At 53.9% G+C, this 21185-nt stretch overlaps 5 protein-coding genes across 5 annotated transcripts; 2 read left to right on the top strand and 3 right to left on the bottom strand.

Annotated features, from left to right (window-relative positions):
- Nucleotides 1-287: 287 nt before the first annotated feature.
- Z520_11060 (uncharacterized protein) lies at nucleotides 288-2161 on the bottom strand (the record flags this gene model as incomplete). The annotated part of the gene is made up of 2 exons (XM_016781551.1): nucleotides 288-2037; nucleotides 2121-2161. 2 exons carry the CDS (start codon nucleotides 2159-2161, stop codon nucleotides 288-290), a joined length of 1791 nt encoding a protein of 596 aa, XP_016627329.1.
- A 661-nt stretch (nucleotides 2162-2822) lies between these two features.
- Nucleotides 2823-5241, bottom strand: Z520_11059 (uncharacterized protein; the record flags this gene model as incomplete). Its single annotated transcript, XM_016781550.1, has 5 exons — nucleotides 2823-4363; nucleotides 4418-4700; nucleotides 4755-4922; nucleotides 4979-5065; nucleotides 5119-5241. 5 exons carry the CDS (start codon nucleotides 5239-5241, stop codon nucleotides 2823-2825), a joined length of 2202 nt encoding a protein of 733 aa, XP_016627328.1.
- A 4379-nt stretch (nucleotides 5242-9620) lies between these two features.
- Z520_11058 (uncharacterized protein) lies at nucleotides 9621-13148 on the bottom strand (the record flags this gene model as incomplete). Its single annotated transcript, XM_016781549.1, has 1 exon — nucleotides 9621-13148. The coding sequence occupies one exon, from the start codon at nucleotides 13146-13148 to the stop codon at nucleotides 9621-9623; it is 3528 nt and encodes a 1175-aa protein (XP_016627327.1).
- Nucleotides 13149-14507: 1359 nt separating this feature from the next.
- Nucleotides 14508-15941, top strand: Z520_11057 (uncharacterized protein; the record flags this gene model as incomplete). Its single annotated transcript, XM_016781548.1, has 2 exons — nucleotides 14508-15659; nucleotides 15714-15941. The coding sequence occupies 2 exons, from the start codon at nucleotides 14508-14510 to the stop codon at nucleotides 15939-15941; spliced, it is 1380 nt and encodes a 459-aa protein (XP_016627326.1).
- A 1890-nt stretch (nucleotides 15942-17831) lies between these two features.
- On the top strand, nucleotides 17832-20514 carry Z520_11056 (uncharacterized protein; the record flags this gene model as incomplete). The annotated part of the gene is made up of 2 exons (XM_016781547.1): nucleotides 17832-19147; nucleotides 19200-20514. 2 exons carry the CDS (start codon nucleotides 17832-17834, stop codon nucleotides 20512-20514), a joined length of 2631 nt encoding a protein of 876 aa, XP_016627325.1.
- Nucleotides 20515-21185: the final 671 nt, after the last annotated feature.

The following is a 21185-nucleotide window of genomic DNA, read 5'->3' as shown; positions in this document are numbered from 1 at the left end:
ACATGAACGTGAACATGAACATGGCAAGCCAGACTATTGTAACCCTAGCATGCTATCGGATCTCCCAGATGGATCCCTAATTCTTGCTTGACACCCTTGGTTCGGTGTGAAGTGACTGGCACATCATATGCATTGTTGACATTGCGGATCTTAATATCTTGTGTTGTCCAGTTCAGCCGCTTGCCAATCCTCTTCCTCTTCCCCATCCTCTCTCCTTCTCAACCACCTCTTTCATTTCCACGCGCTGATGGCCGCTCCCAGCTCACCACCTGCAGGATATACGGGTCTTACCAGATCTTCTTTGGATCCACGGGAATCTTCTTCCTGCTTGTTTGCTCCAGCTCATCAATCTCGGGGAGATCGTCGACGTCCAAGTGCTCATACACCACCCCACTATCTCTCAACGCATCCGTCACGATTGCCATGTACCCCAACACCTTCTCTTCCGTCAATCTCCGTCCGACGATTTGCACCGCGATCGGCAAACCCGCCATCTTCGCGCTGTCGTAGTACTTGTACGCGCCCCTTTCGACTCCGTTGGCCGGCCTGAACCCTTGGGGCAACGCATCCTTTTCCTTGTCCACCTTTGTAACGGGAATGATACCAGCTGTGTAATCCAAGAGATTCCACAAAAATGTGTACCCACAGCTACTCACCGCCTCCTTCATACACCCGTGCGGCAGGGCCGGGGTGGCATTCCCGGGACACAGGATGAAATCGAACTGCTGCGCGGGCTGGTTGAGCCAGTCGAACCACGTCGCCCGGAACGCTTCGCGTTTGGCAACCCACCGCCACTGCTCGAACGCGCTCAGGGGATGGAAGTAACGGAGAATGGACGCCCACACTGAGTCACGCCGGACATAGCGCGTGAAGAGGTACCACAGGTATTTGAGGGGTCGAGGCAGGGACATGTAGAAATTGATCTGCGCCGCGCCGGGGTCGTTGGACTCGCCCGTGCGGAAGAACGATCGGAAGGTCTTGCCCCCATCAGCGCAGAGGAGCACGCTGGCGATCTGTAAACCTTGAGCCGGGGTGGCGGTGGGGGGATAGGAAGAGACGGGGATTTCGACCACTTGGTGGCCGGCGGAGCGGAGCGCCGAGGCTGTGATGTCCAGTCCACGAGAGATGGCAGGAGAGGGAGCGCAGACGCCGTCCGTGGTCATCAGGCCGATGCGGAGCGGTTTCGTTTTTAGCGCTTCATCGTAGACATCCTGCCGCCATGGGATGGGGTGCACCGTGTAGTCCACTTCCCAGGGTTTCATGCCGATGAATGCTCGTGTGAAATAAGTCAAATCATCCAATGTCCTGGCCATGGGAGAGAAAACACTGGGAATACCTTCCTGGCCCGGCATGGAGGTATTCATCCCGACCTTGGGCCATCTGCCAGTCGAGCAGCGCAGGGAATTGATGCCGGACCAAACTGCAGGGGCACGCACCGAGCCCGCGACATCGGAACCGATGCCAATCCTCGATCCATTCAACGCCAACAGGGCCCCTTCGCCGCCTGTACTTCCACCAGGCGAGTACTTGGGATTGTGCGGGTTCTTGCACACGCCCCACAGGTCATTGGTGCTTTCGAAGCTCAGCAGGGTTATGGGCAGCGCCGTTTTGGCGTGAGGGATTGCTCCAGCTCTTTTCAGAAGCTTCACCATGACCCCGTCCTCGCTGTAGGGTTTGAAGACGTTGCGCGAATAGCCCACGCTGACGTCGAAGCCGCCCACGGCGATGGAGTCCTTGAGGGAGACGGGGATGCCGGCGAGCGGACCCTTGAGATTGACGTCCTGCTCATTCCGGGCCCACGACTCGGCCTCTGGCAAGAGGACCTCGGTGACGCAGTTGGTCCGCTGGTGTGCGACGGTGGTGGTCTTTCCGTAGGTGCGGAGGATGTCGATGGGCGAGAGGATGCCATTGTGCACGTCACGGACCAGCTGCGCGATGGGTGCATTGAGGATGGCGCGTTGATCGGAGGTGAGGGGCCCTTTGTAGGGATCGGGGAGACAGTCAAACCGAGCGTCGCGCTGGCGCTGCTTGATGACGCTGGAAAAGAGGTCAGTCTCGGAGAAATGGCATCCGATAGACAGGGCATTGTGCTGTGGGAGAAGGTGAAATTGGTAACTGACCAGGCCCGGCGGTGCTCGAAGTAATCAAATGGCGGATACATTGCGACGGTTCACATGGTGACACGGGGAGGGGCAGGGAAAAACGGTGCTGGGTATGGGGGAATATGTAGGTAGGTAGATGGTGATTAGTATGAGGAGATGAGCGGCTTTGGGCGTGCAGAGTGGAAGAAGATGAGGTGCAAAGGTGGTGCAGATGCTAAAGATGCTAAAGATGCGCTGTTAGTTGTTGGTGTCCCAAGCTCTGACTGGCCGCTGCGTGCAACTGCTGGTCCAGCCGCTTGAGCCTTCCTGATCGGGCCTGATCGGGCCTGACCGGGCCTGAAGCCCCCATCAACTAATAAAACGACATTTGGTATTAAAGGAGTCAACGGAGCATCCAAGCTGGTACAATATTCGAGTCCCGAACCTGGTACCTAGCTAAACTATCTGGAGTACATACACTACATACATGTCAATGCTGCCCATGTTCACATAATAACTTGCTTCACGCCAGCCTCGCCCTCCGCCATGTAACTGTGTGCCTGGCGCTTATTTATCTCCATCGCTCGACGACCATCAGCCGATACCGATCGAGCGAAGTCTACTTAGTATGTCCCGATATCCGTTGCTGGGGAAGGGTCATGCCATGCTCAAGGCCAGCACAAATCCCTGTGCAAGCCGAGTCACTACCGCTTCGCCCTCTGCCCGACTCAGCATATCCAGTTACACAGCCTGCGTACTGCATAGCGAGCGCACCATCGAGGTATTCATCACCATGGCCGCGTCATGATGAACTGACGGTTCTTGCTTTAGGTGCGGGAAGCCAGGATGCTCGCCGCCGCGCGGGGTGGATTCAAGATGACGGGTTTGGTCCATTGATAGTCCCAATGGTGACTCGAAGTACATTTGTCGACCATGGTCCGGGGTCATCCCCTCGTAAGGGGTAAACTGAGCTTGCCACCAGTCGTCGTACATCGGCGGATGGTACATCATGGGAGGATGCACCCAGTGATGAGCCGCCTGGAATTCGTGGAAGTGCTCAAGTTGACTCGACCCATATCCCACACTGGACATTGCTCTTTGATCACCAGCCGAGAAGGACGCCGACACAGCTGGCAGCGGACATTTGTCCGGCTGGAAGCTCGGCTGGTCAAGTCGATTCTGCCCAGATGGATCATGAAAAGCTGCCATGGCTTGAGCATAATGATTTTCGGTACCGGGATGCCAACTTGCACGTCGCTGCTCCAAGTTGCTCGGAGCTATGTCCTTGAACTCCAACATTTGTCGCTTGTGGGCACTGAACTTCCCCTCAAAGCTTGGTCTCCTGCGACGCTTGAGGCTGGCAACATTTCTCTTTAGCTTGGCCGTCAGATCAGTCAGGGGTGCGGCCGGCGGGGTCACATCTCCAGTAGGGGTTGTCGGACAAGTCACAGTCACCCCGGCAGTGAGACCTGTGGTGGTTGTGGGAGGGTGTTCAAGTTCTCGGATTCTTTCCACGACCAGATCTAGCGACTTTGTGGCCAGCTCCGTGATTCCGGAAGCCTGTCCAGCTTTCGCAAGATCTTTAAAGATCCCCAGAGTTCGCTCTACACGCTTCGAACCTATGCTCACACCCACCTCCTGCCGTATGGTAGCGATGCCTAACATAACAGCGGCGCAAAAGACTCCAAAACACCGTGGCCAGGACGAAGCCGTCTTGGTCGGGTCGAGGCCATGGATGGAGTCGAACATTTCCGTGATCATTCGAGAGCATTTCAGCAACTCTCGGTACTTGGCTCTTTTGGCCGACGTGTGTTGATTGCGCATCGACCGCAATATCTGGCAATGCAGCACCATCAACATCAGTTGGACATCAATGTGATGTTGGGTAATTGCAATGGACAGTGAAACGTCTGCCGAGCTGTTTTGAGGAATGGGCGGCAGCTTCGACTGCAGCTGGTATAGTTGAGTCAAGTCTGCCTCTAACATGGTCTCCCTCTCCTGGGAAGACATCATTTGCGGGTCATTCTTGCCACGGTTGAAGCGATCCAACACTTCAATCATGTACTGTGAGAAGTCATAGACGTTCTCCTGAAGGTCCTGTTCTTCCTGCCGCGATGCCGTTGGAGATGGCCTGGGAATGTTATGAAAAGGAGCAATAAAAGGACAGCGTCCCAAAAGAAAGCTAAGCTGAACATCGAGCTCAACGAGGAGCCAGCACAGGTAGCGGCCAGGTTGTGAAGTTTTATCGGCCTCAGCTGTGGCAAGGTTCACATCTAGGTCCACTGCAAAGATTAGCTCAATATGCCTTTCCAAGACTGAGACTTGCTCACACTTACAACCAAGAAGTTCGGCATCACGGACAAGACTCGGAAAAGCAGCCCAGGCTTGCGTTGCCCTTCCAGCAACGAGGAGATCTCGTACAGACCTGTATTTCATATACAGTGGCCGAAGACGAGGCGGAAGCTCAACGGTGGAGTCGTCTCCTGCTTGTCCTGTGCGGGCTTGGTCTGGCGCCGGTTCATCATCGGCAGCGTGAGCTTCTAGGTTGAAGACTTGGATTGGCTGGATCGAGTCCAAGATCTCCCGGAACCGTCCATTGGTAGGAAGAAGGGACTTGAACTGTACAGATAGTTAGCCTTCTGACACCGCAGGTTCGAGGGGTTTTCTAAATACTTCGTCTATGCTCCTAGAGAGCGAAAGGGTCCCGCAGAAGTTCTGCTGCGGAGTTACGAGCCCGCGGGCTCCTTCAACCGCACTCAACTTATCGGACCCTTGTTTGGCGCCACGGCAGGTGCCGAACGCCTCTCCATGGCTGTGTTCCGTCTCATGGACTTGCCTAGGCTAGCCTTTGCATCAGTATTGTTTGTGGCACCATGTGTTGGCTGTCTAATACTGACTTGGTTCCTAGGAAAAGAAGTAAGGTAGAAGCATTCGGGCTTGTCGCGCTTCTTTTGACAGGTTGTACAGGGCATGCCTCCAGAGCACTGTAGCGTAGATTAGCGGCAAGACTGTCACACTTCAAGGAGCTGCCTCGTACTCTTGACTTGCTGTCACGGCAGGGCTTGCAGGAGTTGGCCCGCCGTTTGCTGAATACCGATGGTTGAGGGAGGCCAAGGGCCTGTACAAACACAGTCGGGGTGTTAGGAATGCCGGTCAACATCATGATTTATACGAGCAATGCCTTGCCATCGACCGAATCAAACAACTGTGAGAGAGTGTATGACGCTGCCTTTGCTGCGTATCTGGCAGGCAGCGTGGTATAACAAGCACAAAGCGTGGCCTTTCAATATCAGGCGGTTCTCAATGACCCGCAAGAGGTGGGCACTTCTTCAGTGCTGGTCCTTTATGAAGATTCAAACGTTTGAGGGGTATATCATGGCATTGGCAACAACAATGCCAACGTACAGTATCCGAATGTCGAGGTGATAATCACAGATTCCCATCTCTTGCGAGATCCCAGGGTCCAGGAACGAGGTATAATATGGAAATCAGGGACCTCAGAGGGGACTGGAGATCCCGCTTCGAGCAACTTTGCAATAAACGCAAATGTAAAATGCCGAAGGAGGGTGGAATGGTGGAGAGTCTCAACCGGGGTTGGATGCTACAGTTCGGAGTTCCCAGGATGTTTGCTCCAGATTTGTGTACCAATCAGTAGTAGCATTCATCTGCAGGAACTCCCAGGGTGGATGGAAGCAAGCACTCGTGAGGAGTCGAGAGGGCGACGACATTGGACTTCAAGGTGTTGGAGGGTGTGTTAGGTTAACCATTTCCCAATAGCGTGCAGCCGTCCACTATGCCAAATGAAACCACTGCATGTATCAATTCCACCTGCAGCCATAGTCCACTCAGGGGTGCAGGCCTGGCGAGCTGCAAGTTGACGAAAGTCAAAAAAAGCTTGCATTGGGAAGACTTAGCGAGGCACAGAGACTGGTCGTCGTCGTCCTTTTCGCCAACGCTGCTAGGCTGAGGGTCTGTTCACTGTCTGCATGTGTTCGGCCCAGTGTCGCTTGCCAGCGGCGACAAACAAGGCAAGTGAGCAGTGGTTGGCCTGAGGGCCTCGGAAAGGTAGTCCCGAGGAGGCTACTGGCCAAGAAAGGACCTAGGTAATGCGCATAATGAGAACAATTTGGAAAGACTAGCTAGGCTAAGATCCCTGTATCTCGTGGGATGTTCGCCTACAAGTCTCGCGGCATTTCTTTCCGAGCTTCGAGCATGGACCATGTGACGATCGCACTGATGCTTTCTCGCCTTTCAAGGGGGAGAAAAAACAAGGCACATTTGCCATCACGAAGACGATCCGCCCCAGAGATTGAGACATTGCGAGGCCACAGTGGGCAAACTCTGAGTAATGCACTCGAAAGTCAACAGGATGAGGGCATGGATTCGGGCCGTGCATGGTTCCTGCACTACCAGACCGTGGGATGTTGTGGTAGTGGATGAGAGCCACAGTGGTCGCCTAGAGTAGACACGCAATGACAGCGGTTGGGGGTCCGATAGACGAGAGATGAGCAACCCAGATCTTGTCTCGCTGGAGCGAGAGTGTGGCGAGCTTGGGATCGATCCTTTCGAGTCGACGGGCCAGGATTAGGTGGTAGCTAATGGCCGTGGTCGCCGAACAGCTCAGATGTGTCGATTGATTGGCCCAAGGAGAGTTTGCCGTCACCATCGGCCAGCTCCGCTCCAGTGCATAAGGCTCTTTCGTAGCTGGAGGAGGAGAATTATATATCGGTGGACAGGCCCAAGGTGCCGTTTGCCGGCGGCTCGTGTGGCTTGCATAGGCTATACTAGCCATGGGAGATTTCGCCATCCTGGAGAATGAGACAAGATGAACCGATCAGGAGGCGAGCTTAGCTCGATCGAGCTGTGGCAATGTCTCCAAATTCCTCCGAGCCGTGCCGTGTGCCCAGCAACTCCGTGCTTGGTGCTTGGGGCATTGTACGAGCAGGGCAAGAGTTTATCTCAAAAGGTATCTGGAGTCCTTGATTTTGCTTTCGCCGCGCGACCCGCAACCCCCTTGCGGCCAGATGAGCTGAAGGAGTGTCCAGGAGAGGAGATGCTAGTGAGGCAGGGAGCAGAAGTAACTTTTTTCGAGTGCTCCATAGAGCCCGGAGTACCCCGCGTATGGAATAGTCAAGGAGGCCATGCTTGCCACTTTCTCGTCTAGATCGTTGTGAATGTTTCCTTTGGCATGTCGTCTAAGACGATTTCCGTGAGAAGAGCCTCAGGTGCATCTGGATGTGGACGGAGTAGACACCTGGTGACACAGCAGCGCAGATCTGGGGGATGGCTTGAAAAGACGAACATGAGCACGGGCCACCCGTGCCACCCACGCCACCGACTGTCACTGGATGGCGCCTCGCTCGTGTTAGGCGACGAAGATCCCCACGGCTGATCAATAGTCTCGAGGAGAGGGCCCTCCCTGGACCCTGGCAGTTTTGACACCGGCTTGTGGGCCCGCCTCCGCGTCCAGGGACTACTGTCGAGCAGGGCCAATAGCAAAATAGCTGGTCCCAAGTATTTGGTTGAAAGTACGTACGAATCATGCACGAAGCAATTGGTGGCGGTGGTTAGTGAAGACGAGGCTTACCCCCGGCCGCTCAGCCAAGAGACTCGAAAGTCTTATGACGCTCGACATGGGAATTTGAGAAATGCCCTGGACGGGGATCAAGTCCAAAGCGATTGTTGAGCAGCGCTTGTCATACGTGCGGATAGCCTGGTGGTGCTGGAGGTTCCTGTCCGTGTGTCGCTGGGAGGCGCCGACACCCAAACACCCGTCTGCTGTTGTCGTGCTGGGGAGAGACGTCGTTTTCCAGGTGAGCTCATGTGGTTTGGATCCCACACCCCGACGGCCAAGCCTCGGTCTCGTGCTCGTCGAATTCTGAGTTGAAGGAGTCGTCTTCTGCCGAGCCTGCACACTATCGTGATGGTTGCAAGCCATGTATGCGGCATGGTTTTCCGACCAATCTGGGTCAGTATTGACCATCCATCTTCCAGGACTGTTGCTGAATTGGGTTTGCTCGTTCGGCAGGTCTAGCTTCGAACCGGCGGGGAGTATCTGGTCCTTGAATCTAAGTCTCCTAACTTCGCCTCATATAGAAGCCAGACGTCCTTTTCTGGCTGCAGGCCCTGACCATCGAGGCAGGCGGCCCCGTTTTGGTGTCACGATTCACGAAAAGCCCACAGAAACATGCATGTCATTCGCAAGTCGATTAAACCTTGTCCGCGGCCCGTCCTGACTCCTAAGGAGGCCGTAGCTCCAGGGTGCCAGGGTGTGAGGGTAACAGGTTAGCTGATGAGCTCGTGAACTCCTCGGAGAGGGGGACTAGCTTTCTGCTGATCGGTCGTTATTTGTCAACCCCTCGTTCTGATCTCAGCACAAGGACAATGCAGCTGTAGGGGGGCGGACGAGATGATAGACCTTCAAAGCTACCAGGCACCCCCAGGGCCTCTCGTACCTAATCGTGCACACTTAAGGTTTTGCTTCACGGCCCATGCGCAGGACCAGGTTTCTGCGTTGCCCACATCTGCCCGTCGACCGTGTCAGGGACTGCCGACACCCAGCTCGCCGGTTGCCGTTCCTGAGCCATATTGACTCTGAGGTTGGCTTTAGTGTACGCCAACTCCACGATGATGCAGTCATGGCCCAAGGTGGCGTTCAGCAATGTGTCACAACTTGCTCCCCTCCCACATGCAGTTGGGGGACATGAACGATAATTGAACAGGGTTTGAGTTCGCTCAGGGCAATGTCTCGCTCGAAGGAAGGAAAGGACGGAGCTTGATTGTGGGGTTTTGTGACTTTTGGGGTCCGTTTTCTGTCATGTTGCAAGTCCAGGACAAAAAGCGTTAGAAACACGCAGTTTGAGAGTTGCTGCTAGGGATCGTAGGACAAGATGACTTCGAAGCTGCGCTTGGTACTGTCCCCGGCCACCTGGATGGCTCGGAGTACGTCGTGGAAATGTGGGTACAATCTGAGATGGAATCATGCAAAGGAAGAGCACCTGCAGCGTAAGCTGCTCGTAGAAAGGGCAAGATTGACGGCCAATTGTCAAGACACTCGGTGCTCATGTTTTATTTTTGTCTTGGGCGCACACACCCTGAATCCTGATTGCCGCTAGCATCTCAACTCCCAAGCTTCCAACTTCCACTGCCCGCACCGAGACCGCTGCGAAACAGTCACGTACGGACGACATTGAGGAGACTATTAATTACATACACGCCTCGAAGAATAGGCCTCATACATTATTTCCTTCGGCGCAAGACCGGACGCCGCGCTGATCAAACTGTCGAAAAGGAGCCAAAAGGTGCTTTTTCCCATAGAGTCCAACGCAAAGTTTTCGATTTGCCCTTGGTCGCTGCGCTTCTTCCAACACCCTCTCGGCAAAGAATGCAACAGGCTTGGAATATTCATATTCCCCTAGAATATACTGGTGACGGACGACGGTCTCCAATCACCTTGAATCCTCCATATAATATAATATGTATTCTGCAAAAAGGTCGTGAACTTCGTGATTTGCTTCCAGATCGTGGGCGACTAGTCGCTCAATACACCGGGTGCCCGTGGACTTCAGCCGTGCTCCCCTCGAACTCGGGCGAATCTGGACTATGGTGAATATGGTCGCTTGCCCTGTGTTGCTGCACGAATCCCACATTTGAGGGCCGGTCATTGCGCAGATCAGCTCCATGGGTCCCCAATGCGGATGTGGCCGACTGGCGCATCTGACTTGTATACGACGGGTGCACGGGTGCATTCTCGTCTCCGTCACGGACCACGCTTGACGTTGTTGATTCTGCCCCAGTCGAGTACCTTTTGTTGCGGGCTGGCGAGGGCTGTGTGTTCGCGAATGGTATGCGGCTAGCTCCTAGCGGCTGAGTAGGCGCCTTTCGGGATGTAAGGTTAGCTGGACGCGAGGCGGACAATGCAGACTCAGCCAGCCCTCTGTCACCCGAGTCGCCACCTGATTGTCTTCGTGAACTTTTACGAGGAATAGCAGGAACCGCTGGAATATCTGTGTCAGATGCCCGTGGGGGTTTGCCGCGGGACTTCCTCGAAGCCTCAGACCCGATGCGGCTGGGCAATTCAATGCCACCCACGGATTCGATCAGGGGCAAAGACGGCGGTCTTGCTGGGACAGGACTCTCTGCTGCTATCGATGCTCCTTCCCCCTCCTCCTCCTCGGAGTTTTCAACGGAGATATCGTCATAAACACTTTGGTTGCGGCTCTGTCTTTGAACCCTGGGTTGTGGAGGAGACGAAAGCGCTGCGCTGTTTCGATCGGTCTGGCTCTCTTCTATGCTTCGGACGTCGTCGTGGTAAGGTTCAGTGATGTGGGTTTCTCGAGCAGGAGTAGGTGGTGGAAGCAGCCCTGGAGGAGGGGCACGGGCACTCCTGACCACCTCAAACCCTTTGTTCTTTTCTTTTGTCTTGCCGCCCAGAAGATTTTTGAACCATCCAGTGGCAGTAGAGACGGGCCCTGTTGGATCGGCCGGTCCAGTTTTGAGCTTCCTCGTTCCACTTGAGAGAGCAGCACCGCGCACACCGTAGTAAAAGTCAACTTCTCTCACGGCATAGTCAGTCTTCGTCCTCGTCAGGTCATTGGTAATGTCTTCAAAATCGTCATTCTCCAATGGCATAGGAGTAGAGGGTCCTTCACCAGCATCATCCTCGACGGCTCCTTCAGTCGCCACAGCACCTTTTGACGACACTTGAGCTAGATCTGGACGACTGTCAACTCCGGCAAGAGCATCCATTGTATTTCTGCGTGGCGGTCGGTAGTATGGGTCTTTTTGTTCCACCTGCTTCTGAAGACCGACGATGCCCCCCAAGGATCCTGTGCCACTAAGTCGGGCCGTAAGTCGCCTTGATTCCCTGGGAGATCTGTCGGGCGTGGTGTGGCCGACGACGCGGCCATCGAGGTTCTGGCTGATCCTGTTGGAGTTTAAGCCGCTTTCCAATAGAACGCCGGATGTGGCCGAGACACTGCGCGACCTGGTCTTGGCCATCTGGAGCTTTTGTTGGTCGTTTTCGATGGCATTCAACATGGCCGCGTTCGATGACATACTATGGCGCGGGTCCTGAGTAGCCCTCCGCGGCATCCGTCGAGAGAGTTGCCGCATTCCAAACACCTTGTTCAATCCACCTCTAGTGGCGGCCCCTGTCGCCTCATCCCGTCCGCCCGCACCAGCCAGGCGAGCAATGACTTCAACCAAAGTCTGTACAGCATTCAAGAAGAACCCGAAAACCATGATGCAAGCATGAATGATGAGGATAGCATACCCAATCCAGCCTCTTGACGAATCTTCAACGCCCAGTGCAGGCACAAAAGCTATTGAAAGAAGGATGGTGATAAGTCGGATGACAGAGAAACAAGTGTGATAGATGTTCATAGAGGTGGCTGATGGAAATGGCCGGAAAGCGTTGATTGTAAGAATCAAAACAATCTCGCAGATTGCCAGAAGCACAATTTGTGCGATGCCTGATGGTTGGACGGCTCCAATTGCGATACCCCGGACAAGGTTCACCAGAAGAGGAATCAACGCAAAAGTGGCGGCATCGTCGCAGTAGGTGTTATATAGAGGTCCGTAGGTAAGGACCATAAGGAAATCGTCGAACAGGAAGGAACGTGGTCTCGTCCGAACGAATAATAGCAGCACCCAGATCAAAAATACGACGACAAGAACCAGCGCCACCGCTGCAAGGGCAACAGAGTACGCCGGGCCTTTCCCTGCAATGACCAGCTGGTAGAATGACAGCGATGCCAGAGGCAGCAGGAAGAAGTTCATGACCAGCCGGACGACATTCCCGGCGGTGAACGGCCCATTTTTAGAGCGGAGATCCTCTGGCGGCTCCCTGTTGATCTTTCGGTAAATCCAACGAACCGCAAAGCCTAGTTGAGTCAAAATTGAGACGGCAGCGACAATGACCACCAGCCAAACAATCATGTCTGCCCAGATGTCTTTGTCTGAGGTCATGCCGACCAGTTGGCTCATTCGATCAAGACCATATTTGGTGTTCGTGCGATATTCATAGATACCGTCGACCAGGCTCTGAGTGCCGTTTCCGCCAGTTACGAAACTCTCATTGAACATGAGCGAGGACCATGCGACGCGGCTGACTGCTGGCTGATAGAAGCCAGGATAATTCAAAGACAAACTGCCGGTCAGAACGACAAATTGAATGTATTGCAAACAGTCTCCAAATCCCGGGGTGACGAGACGCAGCAAGTCCTCGTCACGCCCGAAATTGCTGCTCCAATGAAACAGGTCCGCGGAGCCCCACGGACTCAGGATGGCGGCGGCGATGGTAGCCACGCCGACCACGATCAGTACCACCAGCGGTACATATCTGAGTATGGCCTTGAGAGACCCTCCCAGGTCGGGAGTAACCGTGGCGGTGATGCAGCTGTAGAATTGCCCGCTAGCATCGCCCGATTGAACTCTCAACGTGGCTTGAAGTGAGGCAAAAGAGTAACTGGAGAACAAGTCGTGCGCAACAGAAAAGGCAGGTAAATGAGCCAGGTCGCTTTCGTTGACGTAAAAGGCGGGAGCCAAGGGACATTCTCCATGGACCACGGACTCACAGAACCGCGTGGGGTCCGCATTCCACGGAGTGTATCCTAAGAAATTGACACGGGTAAAGAGGGTAGTGTACTTGTTATTGGACTCGCTCAAATCGGGGATCTTGCCAAACGTGTCGTTCGGATTGGCCCAGGACGGGTCGTCAGGAGGAGGATAAGGTTGTTCAGTCGCCTTTCCAGTAACGTTGCCAAAAACAGTGATATTGAGATGATGTCGATCGGAGCCGGAAGAGCTATTGAATGCGGCGGACACATTGAAGGGTTCAAATTGTAAGATGCGCGGATTCGAATTGACAATATTGCTGTCCAGACAATTGCGGAATTCGACATATGCGGCGCGGACAGAAGACACACATAAGACGAGCAGGAAAACGGTCACGGTGAGCGAGCTTGACCAATCCCGTCTCCGATGTAGGCGATGTCGATGTCGCTTCTCCTCAACTGCCACTGCATCGTCAACCCCTCTATATCCCTCTTGATCGGTCAACGCCATCTCTGCGCTATGGACCTTTGTGCCCTCCTCTTCCCAGGCAATAGTACTTCGTTTAGCCCAACATCTGGCCGAGATGCGCGGCGTACACGCTTCAGACAAAACTGGAGGTTCAAGTCGTACGGGAATGAGGGCGCAATCCAGGTCCGATTTCTCTTCCGAGCAATCAGCTGCAGGCGACTGGGACAAGAGGTGATGTAGTGGAAAGGCACATGTAGAGGCTCGTCAATGGCGACTGTCGAGAGCAAAGCGTTGAAAACGATCGTCACCTGCTTGGCGAGAGTGTCTCAGATTTGCGTGAGGTGTGAACTAGTGCGTGGCTATGGTGCCGCCGTAGATGCTCAACGAGAGAAACGACAAAATTGAAGAAAATAGCGAGGTGAATGGGGATGAAATGAGTTACAACAGCGAAAGAGAAGATAGATCCAAGTAATAACAGCTGTGGAAAACCTGAAGCGAACGTTGAGAAAGGTTGATGGAGTTGGTGAGAAGTGCAAAGCGCAGGCACCGCCGCCGCCGCAGGAGGCGAAAACCCACGAAGGGAAACCGTGGGGCCAATGAAAGGGAGCGACGGCTCGGATGAAGGCGTTTTTCTCTCTCCTTGTTGGAGAAAGTTGTTTGGGCAGGTCTCACCTAGGAAGGGGTGACTATTGAGCTCCCGGGTGCTCCCTGTGGCGTCCTCCTGCTTAACTGGGGGTGATTTTCGCGGTCTATTTCTGGGTGCACAGACACGACAAGTCTACCTACAGGCACGGGGCGCGGCACCCACAACGGCACCCCTACGGCTATTAGAATTTAGAGCGCAGGGCACTCATAGACTATTCCATTTTCGACGGCTAGTAACAACTTGGAAGCCAAACCCCATGACCTGGACTATGTACGAGGTACGAGGGTACTGCCAACCCGAACCCAACGATGTTAGGAAAGCACGTGCTCTCTTGCTAGATGCTTGCAAGAGGAGAGCTGCTTGTAAAGCACATTCCTGGATCACCACTTTCATCCTCGTCATATACGTGGGTTTCCAAGCGACCTACTTAGGTACTTACACCCAATCTTCCCTCCTCTACCCTCGCGATTAGCCCGGTCAATGTATCGTACCACCTACCATCGAGTACCGGTAGAGGACACCCAGAGGAGACGCGCCCTGTCCTTTCCTCTCGAATCCCATTTATCCCGCCCGTGCGCGTTTCAGTTGCCGTGATATGTCCGTATTCCGCCACCGTCATCAGCGTCACGGTCCTTGACACGTGCTTCCGCCTGCACTTACTCCAACTCTCCTTTTGATTTCCAAGATATCTAGATACAAGGTAACCCGGCTGCGTTACCATCTTTCTCGTTGCATCCCACCACTGAAAAAGGGCCATGTCTTCATCAGACTCGATCAATTCGCAGAGCAGCTACGAGGATTCTGACCGGGAAACTCCCCGCCATCATCATGCTCGGCATGACTCTCACCCTCCCAGACGCTCTGAGATAACCACAGACACAACTCAACGGCCACTGCCCGACCTGCCAGCCTCGCGGCCCTCGGCATCTCGCTCTGGCTCAGGACATGGCCACAATGGTCTTCTGCTGGCTGCTGTTCTGCGAGACCGTCTTCTGCCCCTGCCCCTCCCCTCCGCCGAACAGACTCCCGAAGAACGTAGGCGAAGCATTATCGCCCTTGACCGCAAGAGGAGGCTTACCAACCCAACAATGTATGAGGAAAGCAGGAGGAGGACAAACAGTAGTACTTTTCACGACTGGAGATTGAACTACGATGCTTCCCGCGGGGATGGGCCTTCCTCTCCTCCCACACCTCGGCGGCACGCCGCATCCGATACCAACATCAGCCGTCCCTTTCCTGAGGTTGTAGATTTGACAGGTTCATCTCCTCCTACCTCCCCTCCTCCACCGCCGGTGCCAGCGCCGTTGCCGCCACTGCCACAAACACCTCGAGACAATAGACTGAGCAGGTCCTCGTCAGACAGTTCACGACGATATATGGTGCCGAGGTGGCAGCCTGATTCAGAGGTCAACGAGTGTCCTATTTGCAAACGGCCTTTTACATGGATGTTCAGGCGTCACCATTGCCGAAAGTGCGGCAGGGTCGTCTGTAATGATTGCTCACCACATCGAATAACAATTCCCCGGCAGTTTATCGTCCACCCACCGGGCCCTGACGTGGCCACTTCGCCTGTGAATTCTGCCTCCCGCCGCTCGGAATCACTGGATTCCAATGCAGATGACATCGACGGCAACGGATCCCGGAGCGCTTTAAGCCCCTTTGCCTATAATGCTCATCCTCAAATGGAGGGTGGAGAGAAAGTGCGATTATGCAATCCTTGTGTGCCCGATCCTCAACCAGATCCCCTACCAAACTACCCTGTTGTCCCCGATTTGACCTCTCGTGATGTTCCCTGGAGTGCAGGAGGGCGACAAACAGCAACATTGAGCCATGCAGTGAATTCTGTTACCAGGCCGAGAGGTTACTCTTCGGGAATAGGAGATTATTCCAGGAATCCCGTGGCGGTGGTAAGCCTGTTGTTGTACATAACTGAGTGTTTTGCTGACTTTGGGGTTTTCCAGCACGATCCGCATCTCCTGCACCGCCATCGTGCCATCGAAGCAGGTTACGGCAATCCAGAAACCAGAACCGATGCTGTAGGATGGCTTGATCCGTATCGAGGGCAGCCATCACCTACGAGATATCGGTTTCGAGCATCGCCAATTTCAAGTTCTACAGGCACGAATCAGTTTCCGGGAACTTCTTCTGGGGTATGTATTCTACTGCCTGACATTATGCAAGTATTCTAAACAGGGCAGGACTATCCACCTCATGAAATACGGTTGACATCTCACCGCCCACGTCCAAGCTATCCTGAGAGCCGACACCCTCGTGATGAACTACTCGGCATCACGCCACAGCTGCGTCGACCTGTCCCTCGGCCCTTGCATGTCCTTACTGATAGCGCTGCTGTCCGACCACGGCTGAGCGAAAACGATATATGCCCTGTTTGTCGTCGTGCGTTACCCCCTCGCGGTCCGAATGGCGACGAAACAGCCCGTGAGACACATATAATGGACTGCATCTACTCTCGTGATCCGTCCTACCATACGGAATCTAGCAATACGGTAGTAGCGGGGGGCTCTGGAATACGAGTCCCAACATCACAGCCGCACTCCCAAGCACCACCTCACCGACTGCAAATGCTTACCTTCACAGCCACCGAGAAGGATTGCGTCTCGCAAGAAGACGGCCAGGTACAAGAGTGCTCCATCTGCATGGTTGAGTATGACGTTGGTGATGAATTGGTCAGGCTAGAGTGCTTGTGTAAATTCCACAAGAGTTGCATTCTGGAGTGGCTGGGACGGAAAGCGGAATGCCCGGTGCACAAGCTTATAGGATGATCCAAGGGCGCACTCTTTTCTCTTCGGGGTTCTTTGAGGTTTTGAATGATGCATGAATGACGATGGGAAATGAAAGATCCTAGACGGCGCATCTCATTTGTGAAGTGTTTATCTCATCTTGGGTTCCAGCAAGAGGGTTGCCGCTTTCCACTTGGCATGGCCAGGGTTCGAAGGACTCGCATATCAATCTGTACAATTCAAGCGCAGAACATTGTCATGAAGCACGTTTCCTACGAGTACTCTGAAGAGCAGGAAGTCTGCAATATACCGTTTCACATGGTCTGTAAAGTGCATCCATATTCCACAGCCTAGATGACAGCCTCCGTCGATCGTACCCGAGGCGAACTCGATATAGTGTCCCCTACGGAGCAGAAGAGGATCCTTCGAAAACGCTGGATCATTACAAGTGAGACTTGTGCTGAGCGGCGCCAGGAAGTTGGTTGATATTTGTCGCAAATGAAACCTAAATTTACCATTTGGGAGAGTGAGAGAGAGTAAGATTTTGCTATTATTGTTAAAGCTTGGGGTTGGGCTACCAGAAAAGTGATTATTATTGAGTGGCTGTGCACTAGCGATGAGAAGCTCGTGGACTCGTATTAATTACTCCGTAATAAAGGAACAGCTAGGCGAGGTTCACCAAGGTGGACAAACTCGTCGCGTCGGGTGCTGTTTACATACCTTGGGTACCTAGGTACCTTAGGTAATAATACCTAGGCAATGCATGTGCAGTTGTGTGCACCCAATGGGCAATGCCACGGCCCGGCAAGTCAACCCCATTCGCTTCCGTCCTAGGCAATGATGGTTAGGCCTTAGCTACTTGGGGCCTTTGTCGCTCCCGCCCACCTACCGAGCGAGGGTGGTCCACTGGTCCTCCGCCTCCTTCCCCCCCTGGGCCCTGTCCCCCCAAGAGCTCGTCATGTCTGACGGAGGTGCAGGAATCGCATCAGTCTCCCAACAGTGAACACCGGACCTGCCTGACCAGCGACCACTAGGTACCTTTCACCCCAGCCCACGAACCCGTGCAACAGAGCGCAGTCTCACATCCCATTTGTCAACTGAATGGCTCTCTTCTCAAACCACCACCTTCTCGACTGCTTGAGGGCGACACAAATGCCTGCAGGGTGCTCACTGTGCTCTGGGAAATAAAAAGTCGAAGTTGTTTCCATCGGCGCTCCGGATCCTCTCGACGGCGAGTCGCCATCAACCACCGCCGACCCGACTCGATCAACCACTGCATCACAGGCTGATCACAGGCTAGTCATTGCCGTGACTGCGGTATCAAGACTTCAAGACTCGATGGCCAGCATCGACACCTTCAATCACATTGATCCAGCCTTGCGAGGCTCCAACCTGAGCAGTCCTCCCAAACCTCGCGACTCTCAGCAACACTACCACAATCCTCCTCCTGGCGCCTACTCTCCTCTGCAACCCTCTCTCCAGCCATCCCCCAATAACTCGTACCAATCCATCCAGACTCCCAACTACTACCCCACCACTTCACACACGCAAGAGAGTCCCGACGACCAAAGTCCGTCCGGCAATCCCAACGACCCCAATGATATTAAACGGCCGCGCGCCTGTGAGGCGTGTCGACAGCTCAAGGTGAAATGCGAGCCCGACGACAACCATCCTACGGGATCGTGCAAGAGATGTGCAAAGGCAAATAGACAATGTATCGTCACCGCCCCTAGCCGGAAGAGGCAAAAGAAGACAGACAGCCGAGTCGCCGAGTTGGAAAAGAAGATCGACGCCCTCACCGCGACTTTGGCAGCAAGAGGAGGAGCTGAGCCTGATGTCGCCGTTGATCCAGCCATATCCGTCTCGCACCCTAACCCCCAGGAACGCGTGCAGGCATACGGAGGTCAATGGCATCAACCTCCTCCACCACCACCGCCGCCGCCGCCGCCGCCGCCATCATCAGGGAGCGCTCAGTCTCCGCAACAAGGTGTGAAGAGGAAAATCACGAGCGACTATGAATACTTCGGTGGAGAGCTGCAGAAATCTTCCGCTCTGTCGTACAAACCTCCCATACCTCCTCCCAATACCTATCAGCCTGTTCTGGAACATACGACCAAGACTGAAGAGCCGGCGACCGTGGATCCCATTGAACGTGGTCTCATCGATATCACCACGGCGAGGAAATGCTTCGATCGTTATATGGCGGAAATGTGCGAGCATCTCCCAATGGTCGTCTTCCCACCCGGCACTCATGCCGACGAGATTCGCAAAAACAAACCCATCTTGTTCCTTGCTGTGCTTGCGGTCGCTTCCGGTACCGTCCGACCGGATCTTCAACCGGGGCTGATTTTAGAAATCACCAGGGTACTGGCCGACAAGGTTATCATCCGAGGAGAGAAGTCGCTGGAGCTGGTTCAAACCATTCAAGTCACGACATGCTTCTACCAGCCTCCCGAGAAATACGAGGAGCTAAACTTTAACCAGTTGATTCACATTGCTGCTGTCATGGCTCTGGATCTAGGAATGGGTAAGAGATCGAGACGAGGTGGGGGAAGCATCTGGCGACCGTATCATGAGAACAAGAGACCGCTGTCAGATCCCAATAGTGTGGAAGTGCGACGATGCTGGCTGGGCTGCTATTACATGTGCTCCAAGTAAGTATGTCCCCGGGCTGACATAGTACTGGCTTCTGACCCTGCCCTCCAGTTCCTCCATGTCTCTTCGACGACCACTACTGATCCGCTGGAGCCCTTACGCCGACGAGTGCATTGAAATCCTTATTTCTTCGCCGGACGCTCATCCTTCAGACAAGTATCTATGTCATCTCGTGCGTGGACAACACATAGCTGAAAATATCGGGCTTCAATTCTCCATGGATGACCCGGCTTCGCCATTGTCATTGACCGACCCCCAAACTCAATACCATCTAAAGACATTCGAGCGCCAGCTTGTCGAGTGGCAACATGCCGCTACCAAGGAAATGATTAAGAAGCCAATCATCCAACACACTGAAGGGATTCTCAATCTTTATATGCACGAGATCGCCATGCACCACAACCATAATATTGACGACTTCCGACCTCCCTACATCTCCACTCCGATCGATGGCCCTCCAGACCCGGATAACGTCACGCCAGCTCATATAGAAGCCCTGACCACTTGCATCAACTCCGCTCATTCCGCGTTCGATGCTTTCTTGGCCATGGACATACCGGCCCTGAGGGCACTACCCACCCTTTTCTTTGTTAGGAACTCTTACGCCGCTGTCGCGTTAATCAAGATGTATTCGGCTGTGTCTGCCAAGGGATCTAAATTCAACATCATCTTCAAAAACAAAGATCTGAAGGTGGAATACTACCTCGACAGAATGATAGAGGCGCTCAGCAAGGCTTGCGAAGGCAGCATGTCCCGCGTGGCTCACAAGTTCACTCTAATTTTTAATATGCTCAAAAGCTGGCACATGAAGAGAATAGACTCGGTGAATAATGGAAGTGGACCGGTCTCCAGACAGCGGACACCGGCGAATGGCAATGTCAACGCCCGCGGCGGCAACAACATGTCGCAGCCGCAACAGGCGCCAAACACATACAAGGCTGTTCCACCGCAGCAGGACCCGTCGAATTTGGGTTGGAATTCGCAACATCGCGGGTCTGTGGACGGGAATGTTCCGCAGCCTCACCAACAAGCCCAGCCCCGGAGCGGCCTGCAGATGCTGTCCGAGGCAGCAATGGGTCCTGCGCCTGGACCAGGTCCTGTAATGCCTCAACCTCAGCCCACACCTCAACAGCAATGGTCTCACACCATCATGAACAACCCAGCTCAACCCAACATGCTACCTGGCATCAACCAAATGTCTGGTGGTTATGACCAAGCCGCACCGATGATGCCCTACATGATGCCCGGACCTGGAGGGGACATGATTCCCATGGATTTCACGAATGATGAGCTTATGGCGTTTGGCTTCGGGGACGAGTTCCTCGCGATGAACTTTGGGTTCGAGACGAGTGGGTGGCCCCTGTGAAAGGGGAAGAGAGGTCCGGAAAGAGAGGGAACGAGGCCACTGGCCACACCTTGGGATAGGACATGGCTCGACCACTGCTCCTTTGACTTGCCAGGGGAGATTGTGGACGGGTTGGCGTAGCTTGCTAATGGCACATGAAATACGATACGCACTGGATGGCTCATGGCACGAGAAAAAAATGATATAATCTCACGGGAAAGGGGGAACGTACACTGCTGCTCATGTTTCTGTTCTTTATGGCATTATGTTTTTGTACAAAATCTCGCTGGCCACGCCGTCTGTTTTGTCGCCGATGAGCTTTGCACGAACTTTTATCACTGTGAACAGAAGATATTTAGTATCTAGTTATTGACGCTCGCAATACCGCACCAGGCATAGGACAAGACTTCAAGGGTACACAACAACAGAGGAATCTGTTTAAATCACTCACTATTAATGGAGACAGCATCCTGAATCGCACTGTACCTCGTTCTTGCCTTTTCCCCCTGCGAGGACTTTATACCTATATAGCGAGCTAGGTACCTAGGTACTTATGGCGGTGGACTTGTTTTCGCACACGTACGGTACGGTATGTTAGTCCTCGGTATCGAGTACATGCAGATGATTGATATGATTGATGAGCCACACTGTGCGGGCCGTACGGAAGGGGTACCGAACCCTCGGTCCACTAG

The sequence above is a fragment of the Fonsecaea multimorphosa genome, assembly GCF_000836435.1.
Source record: "Fonsecaea multimorphosa CBS 102226 unplaced genomic scaffold supercont1.35, whole genome shotgun sequence".
Classification (NCBI taxonomy): domain Eukaryota; kingdom Fungi; phylum Ascomycota; class Eurotiomycetes; order Chaetothyriales; family Herpotrichiellaceae; genus Fonsecaea; species Fonsecaea multimorphosa.
Note: the sequence above shows the minus strand (reverse complement) of the source record. Positions and strands in the feature narration are given on the sequence as shown.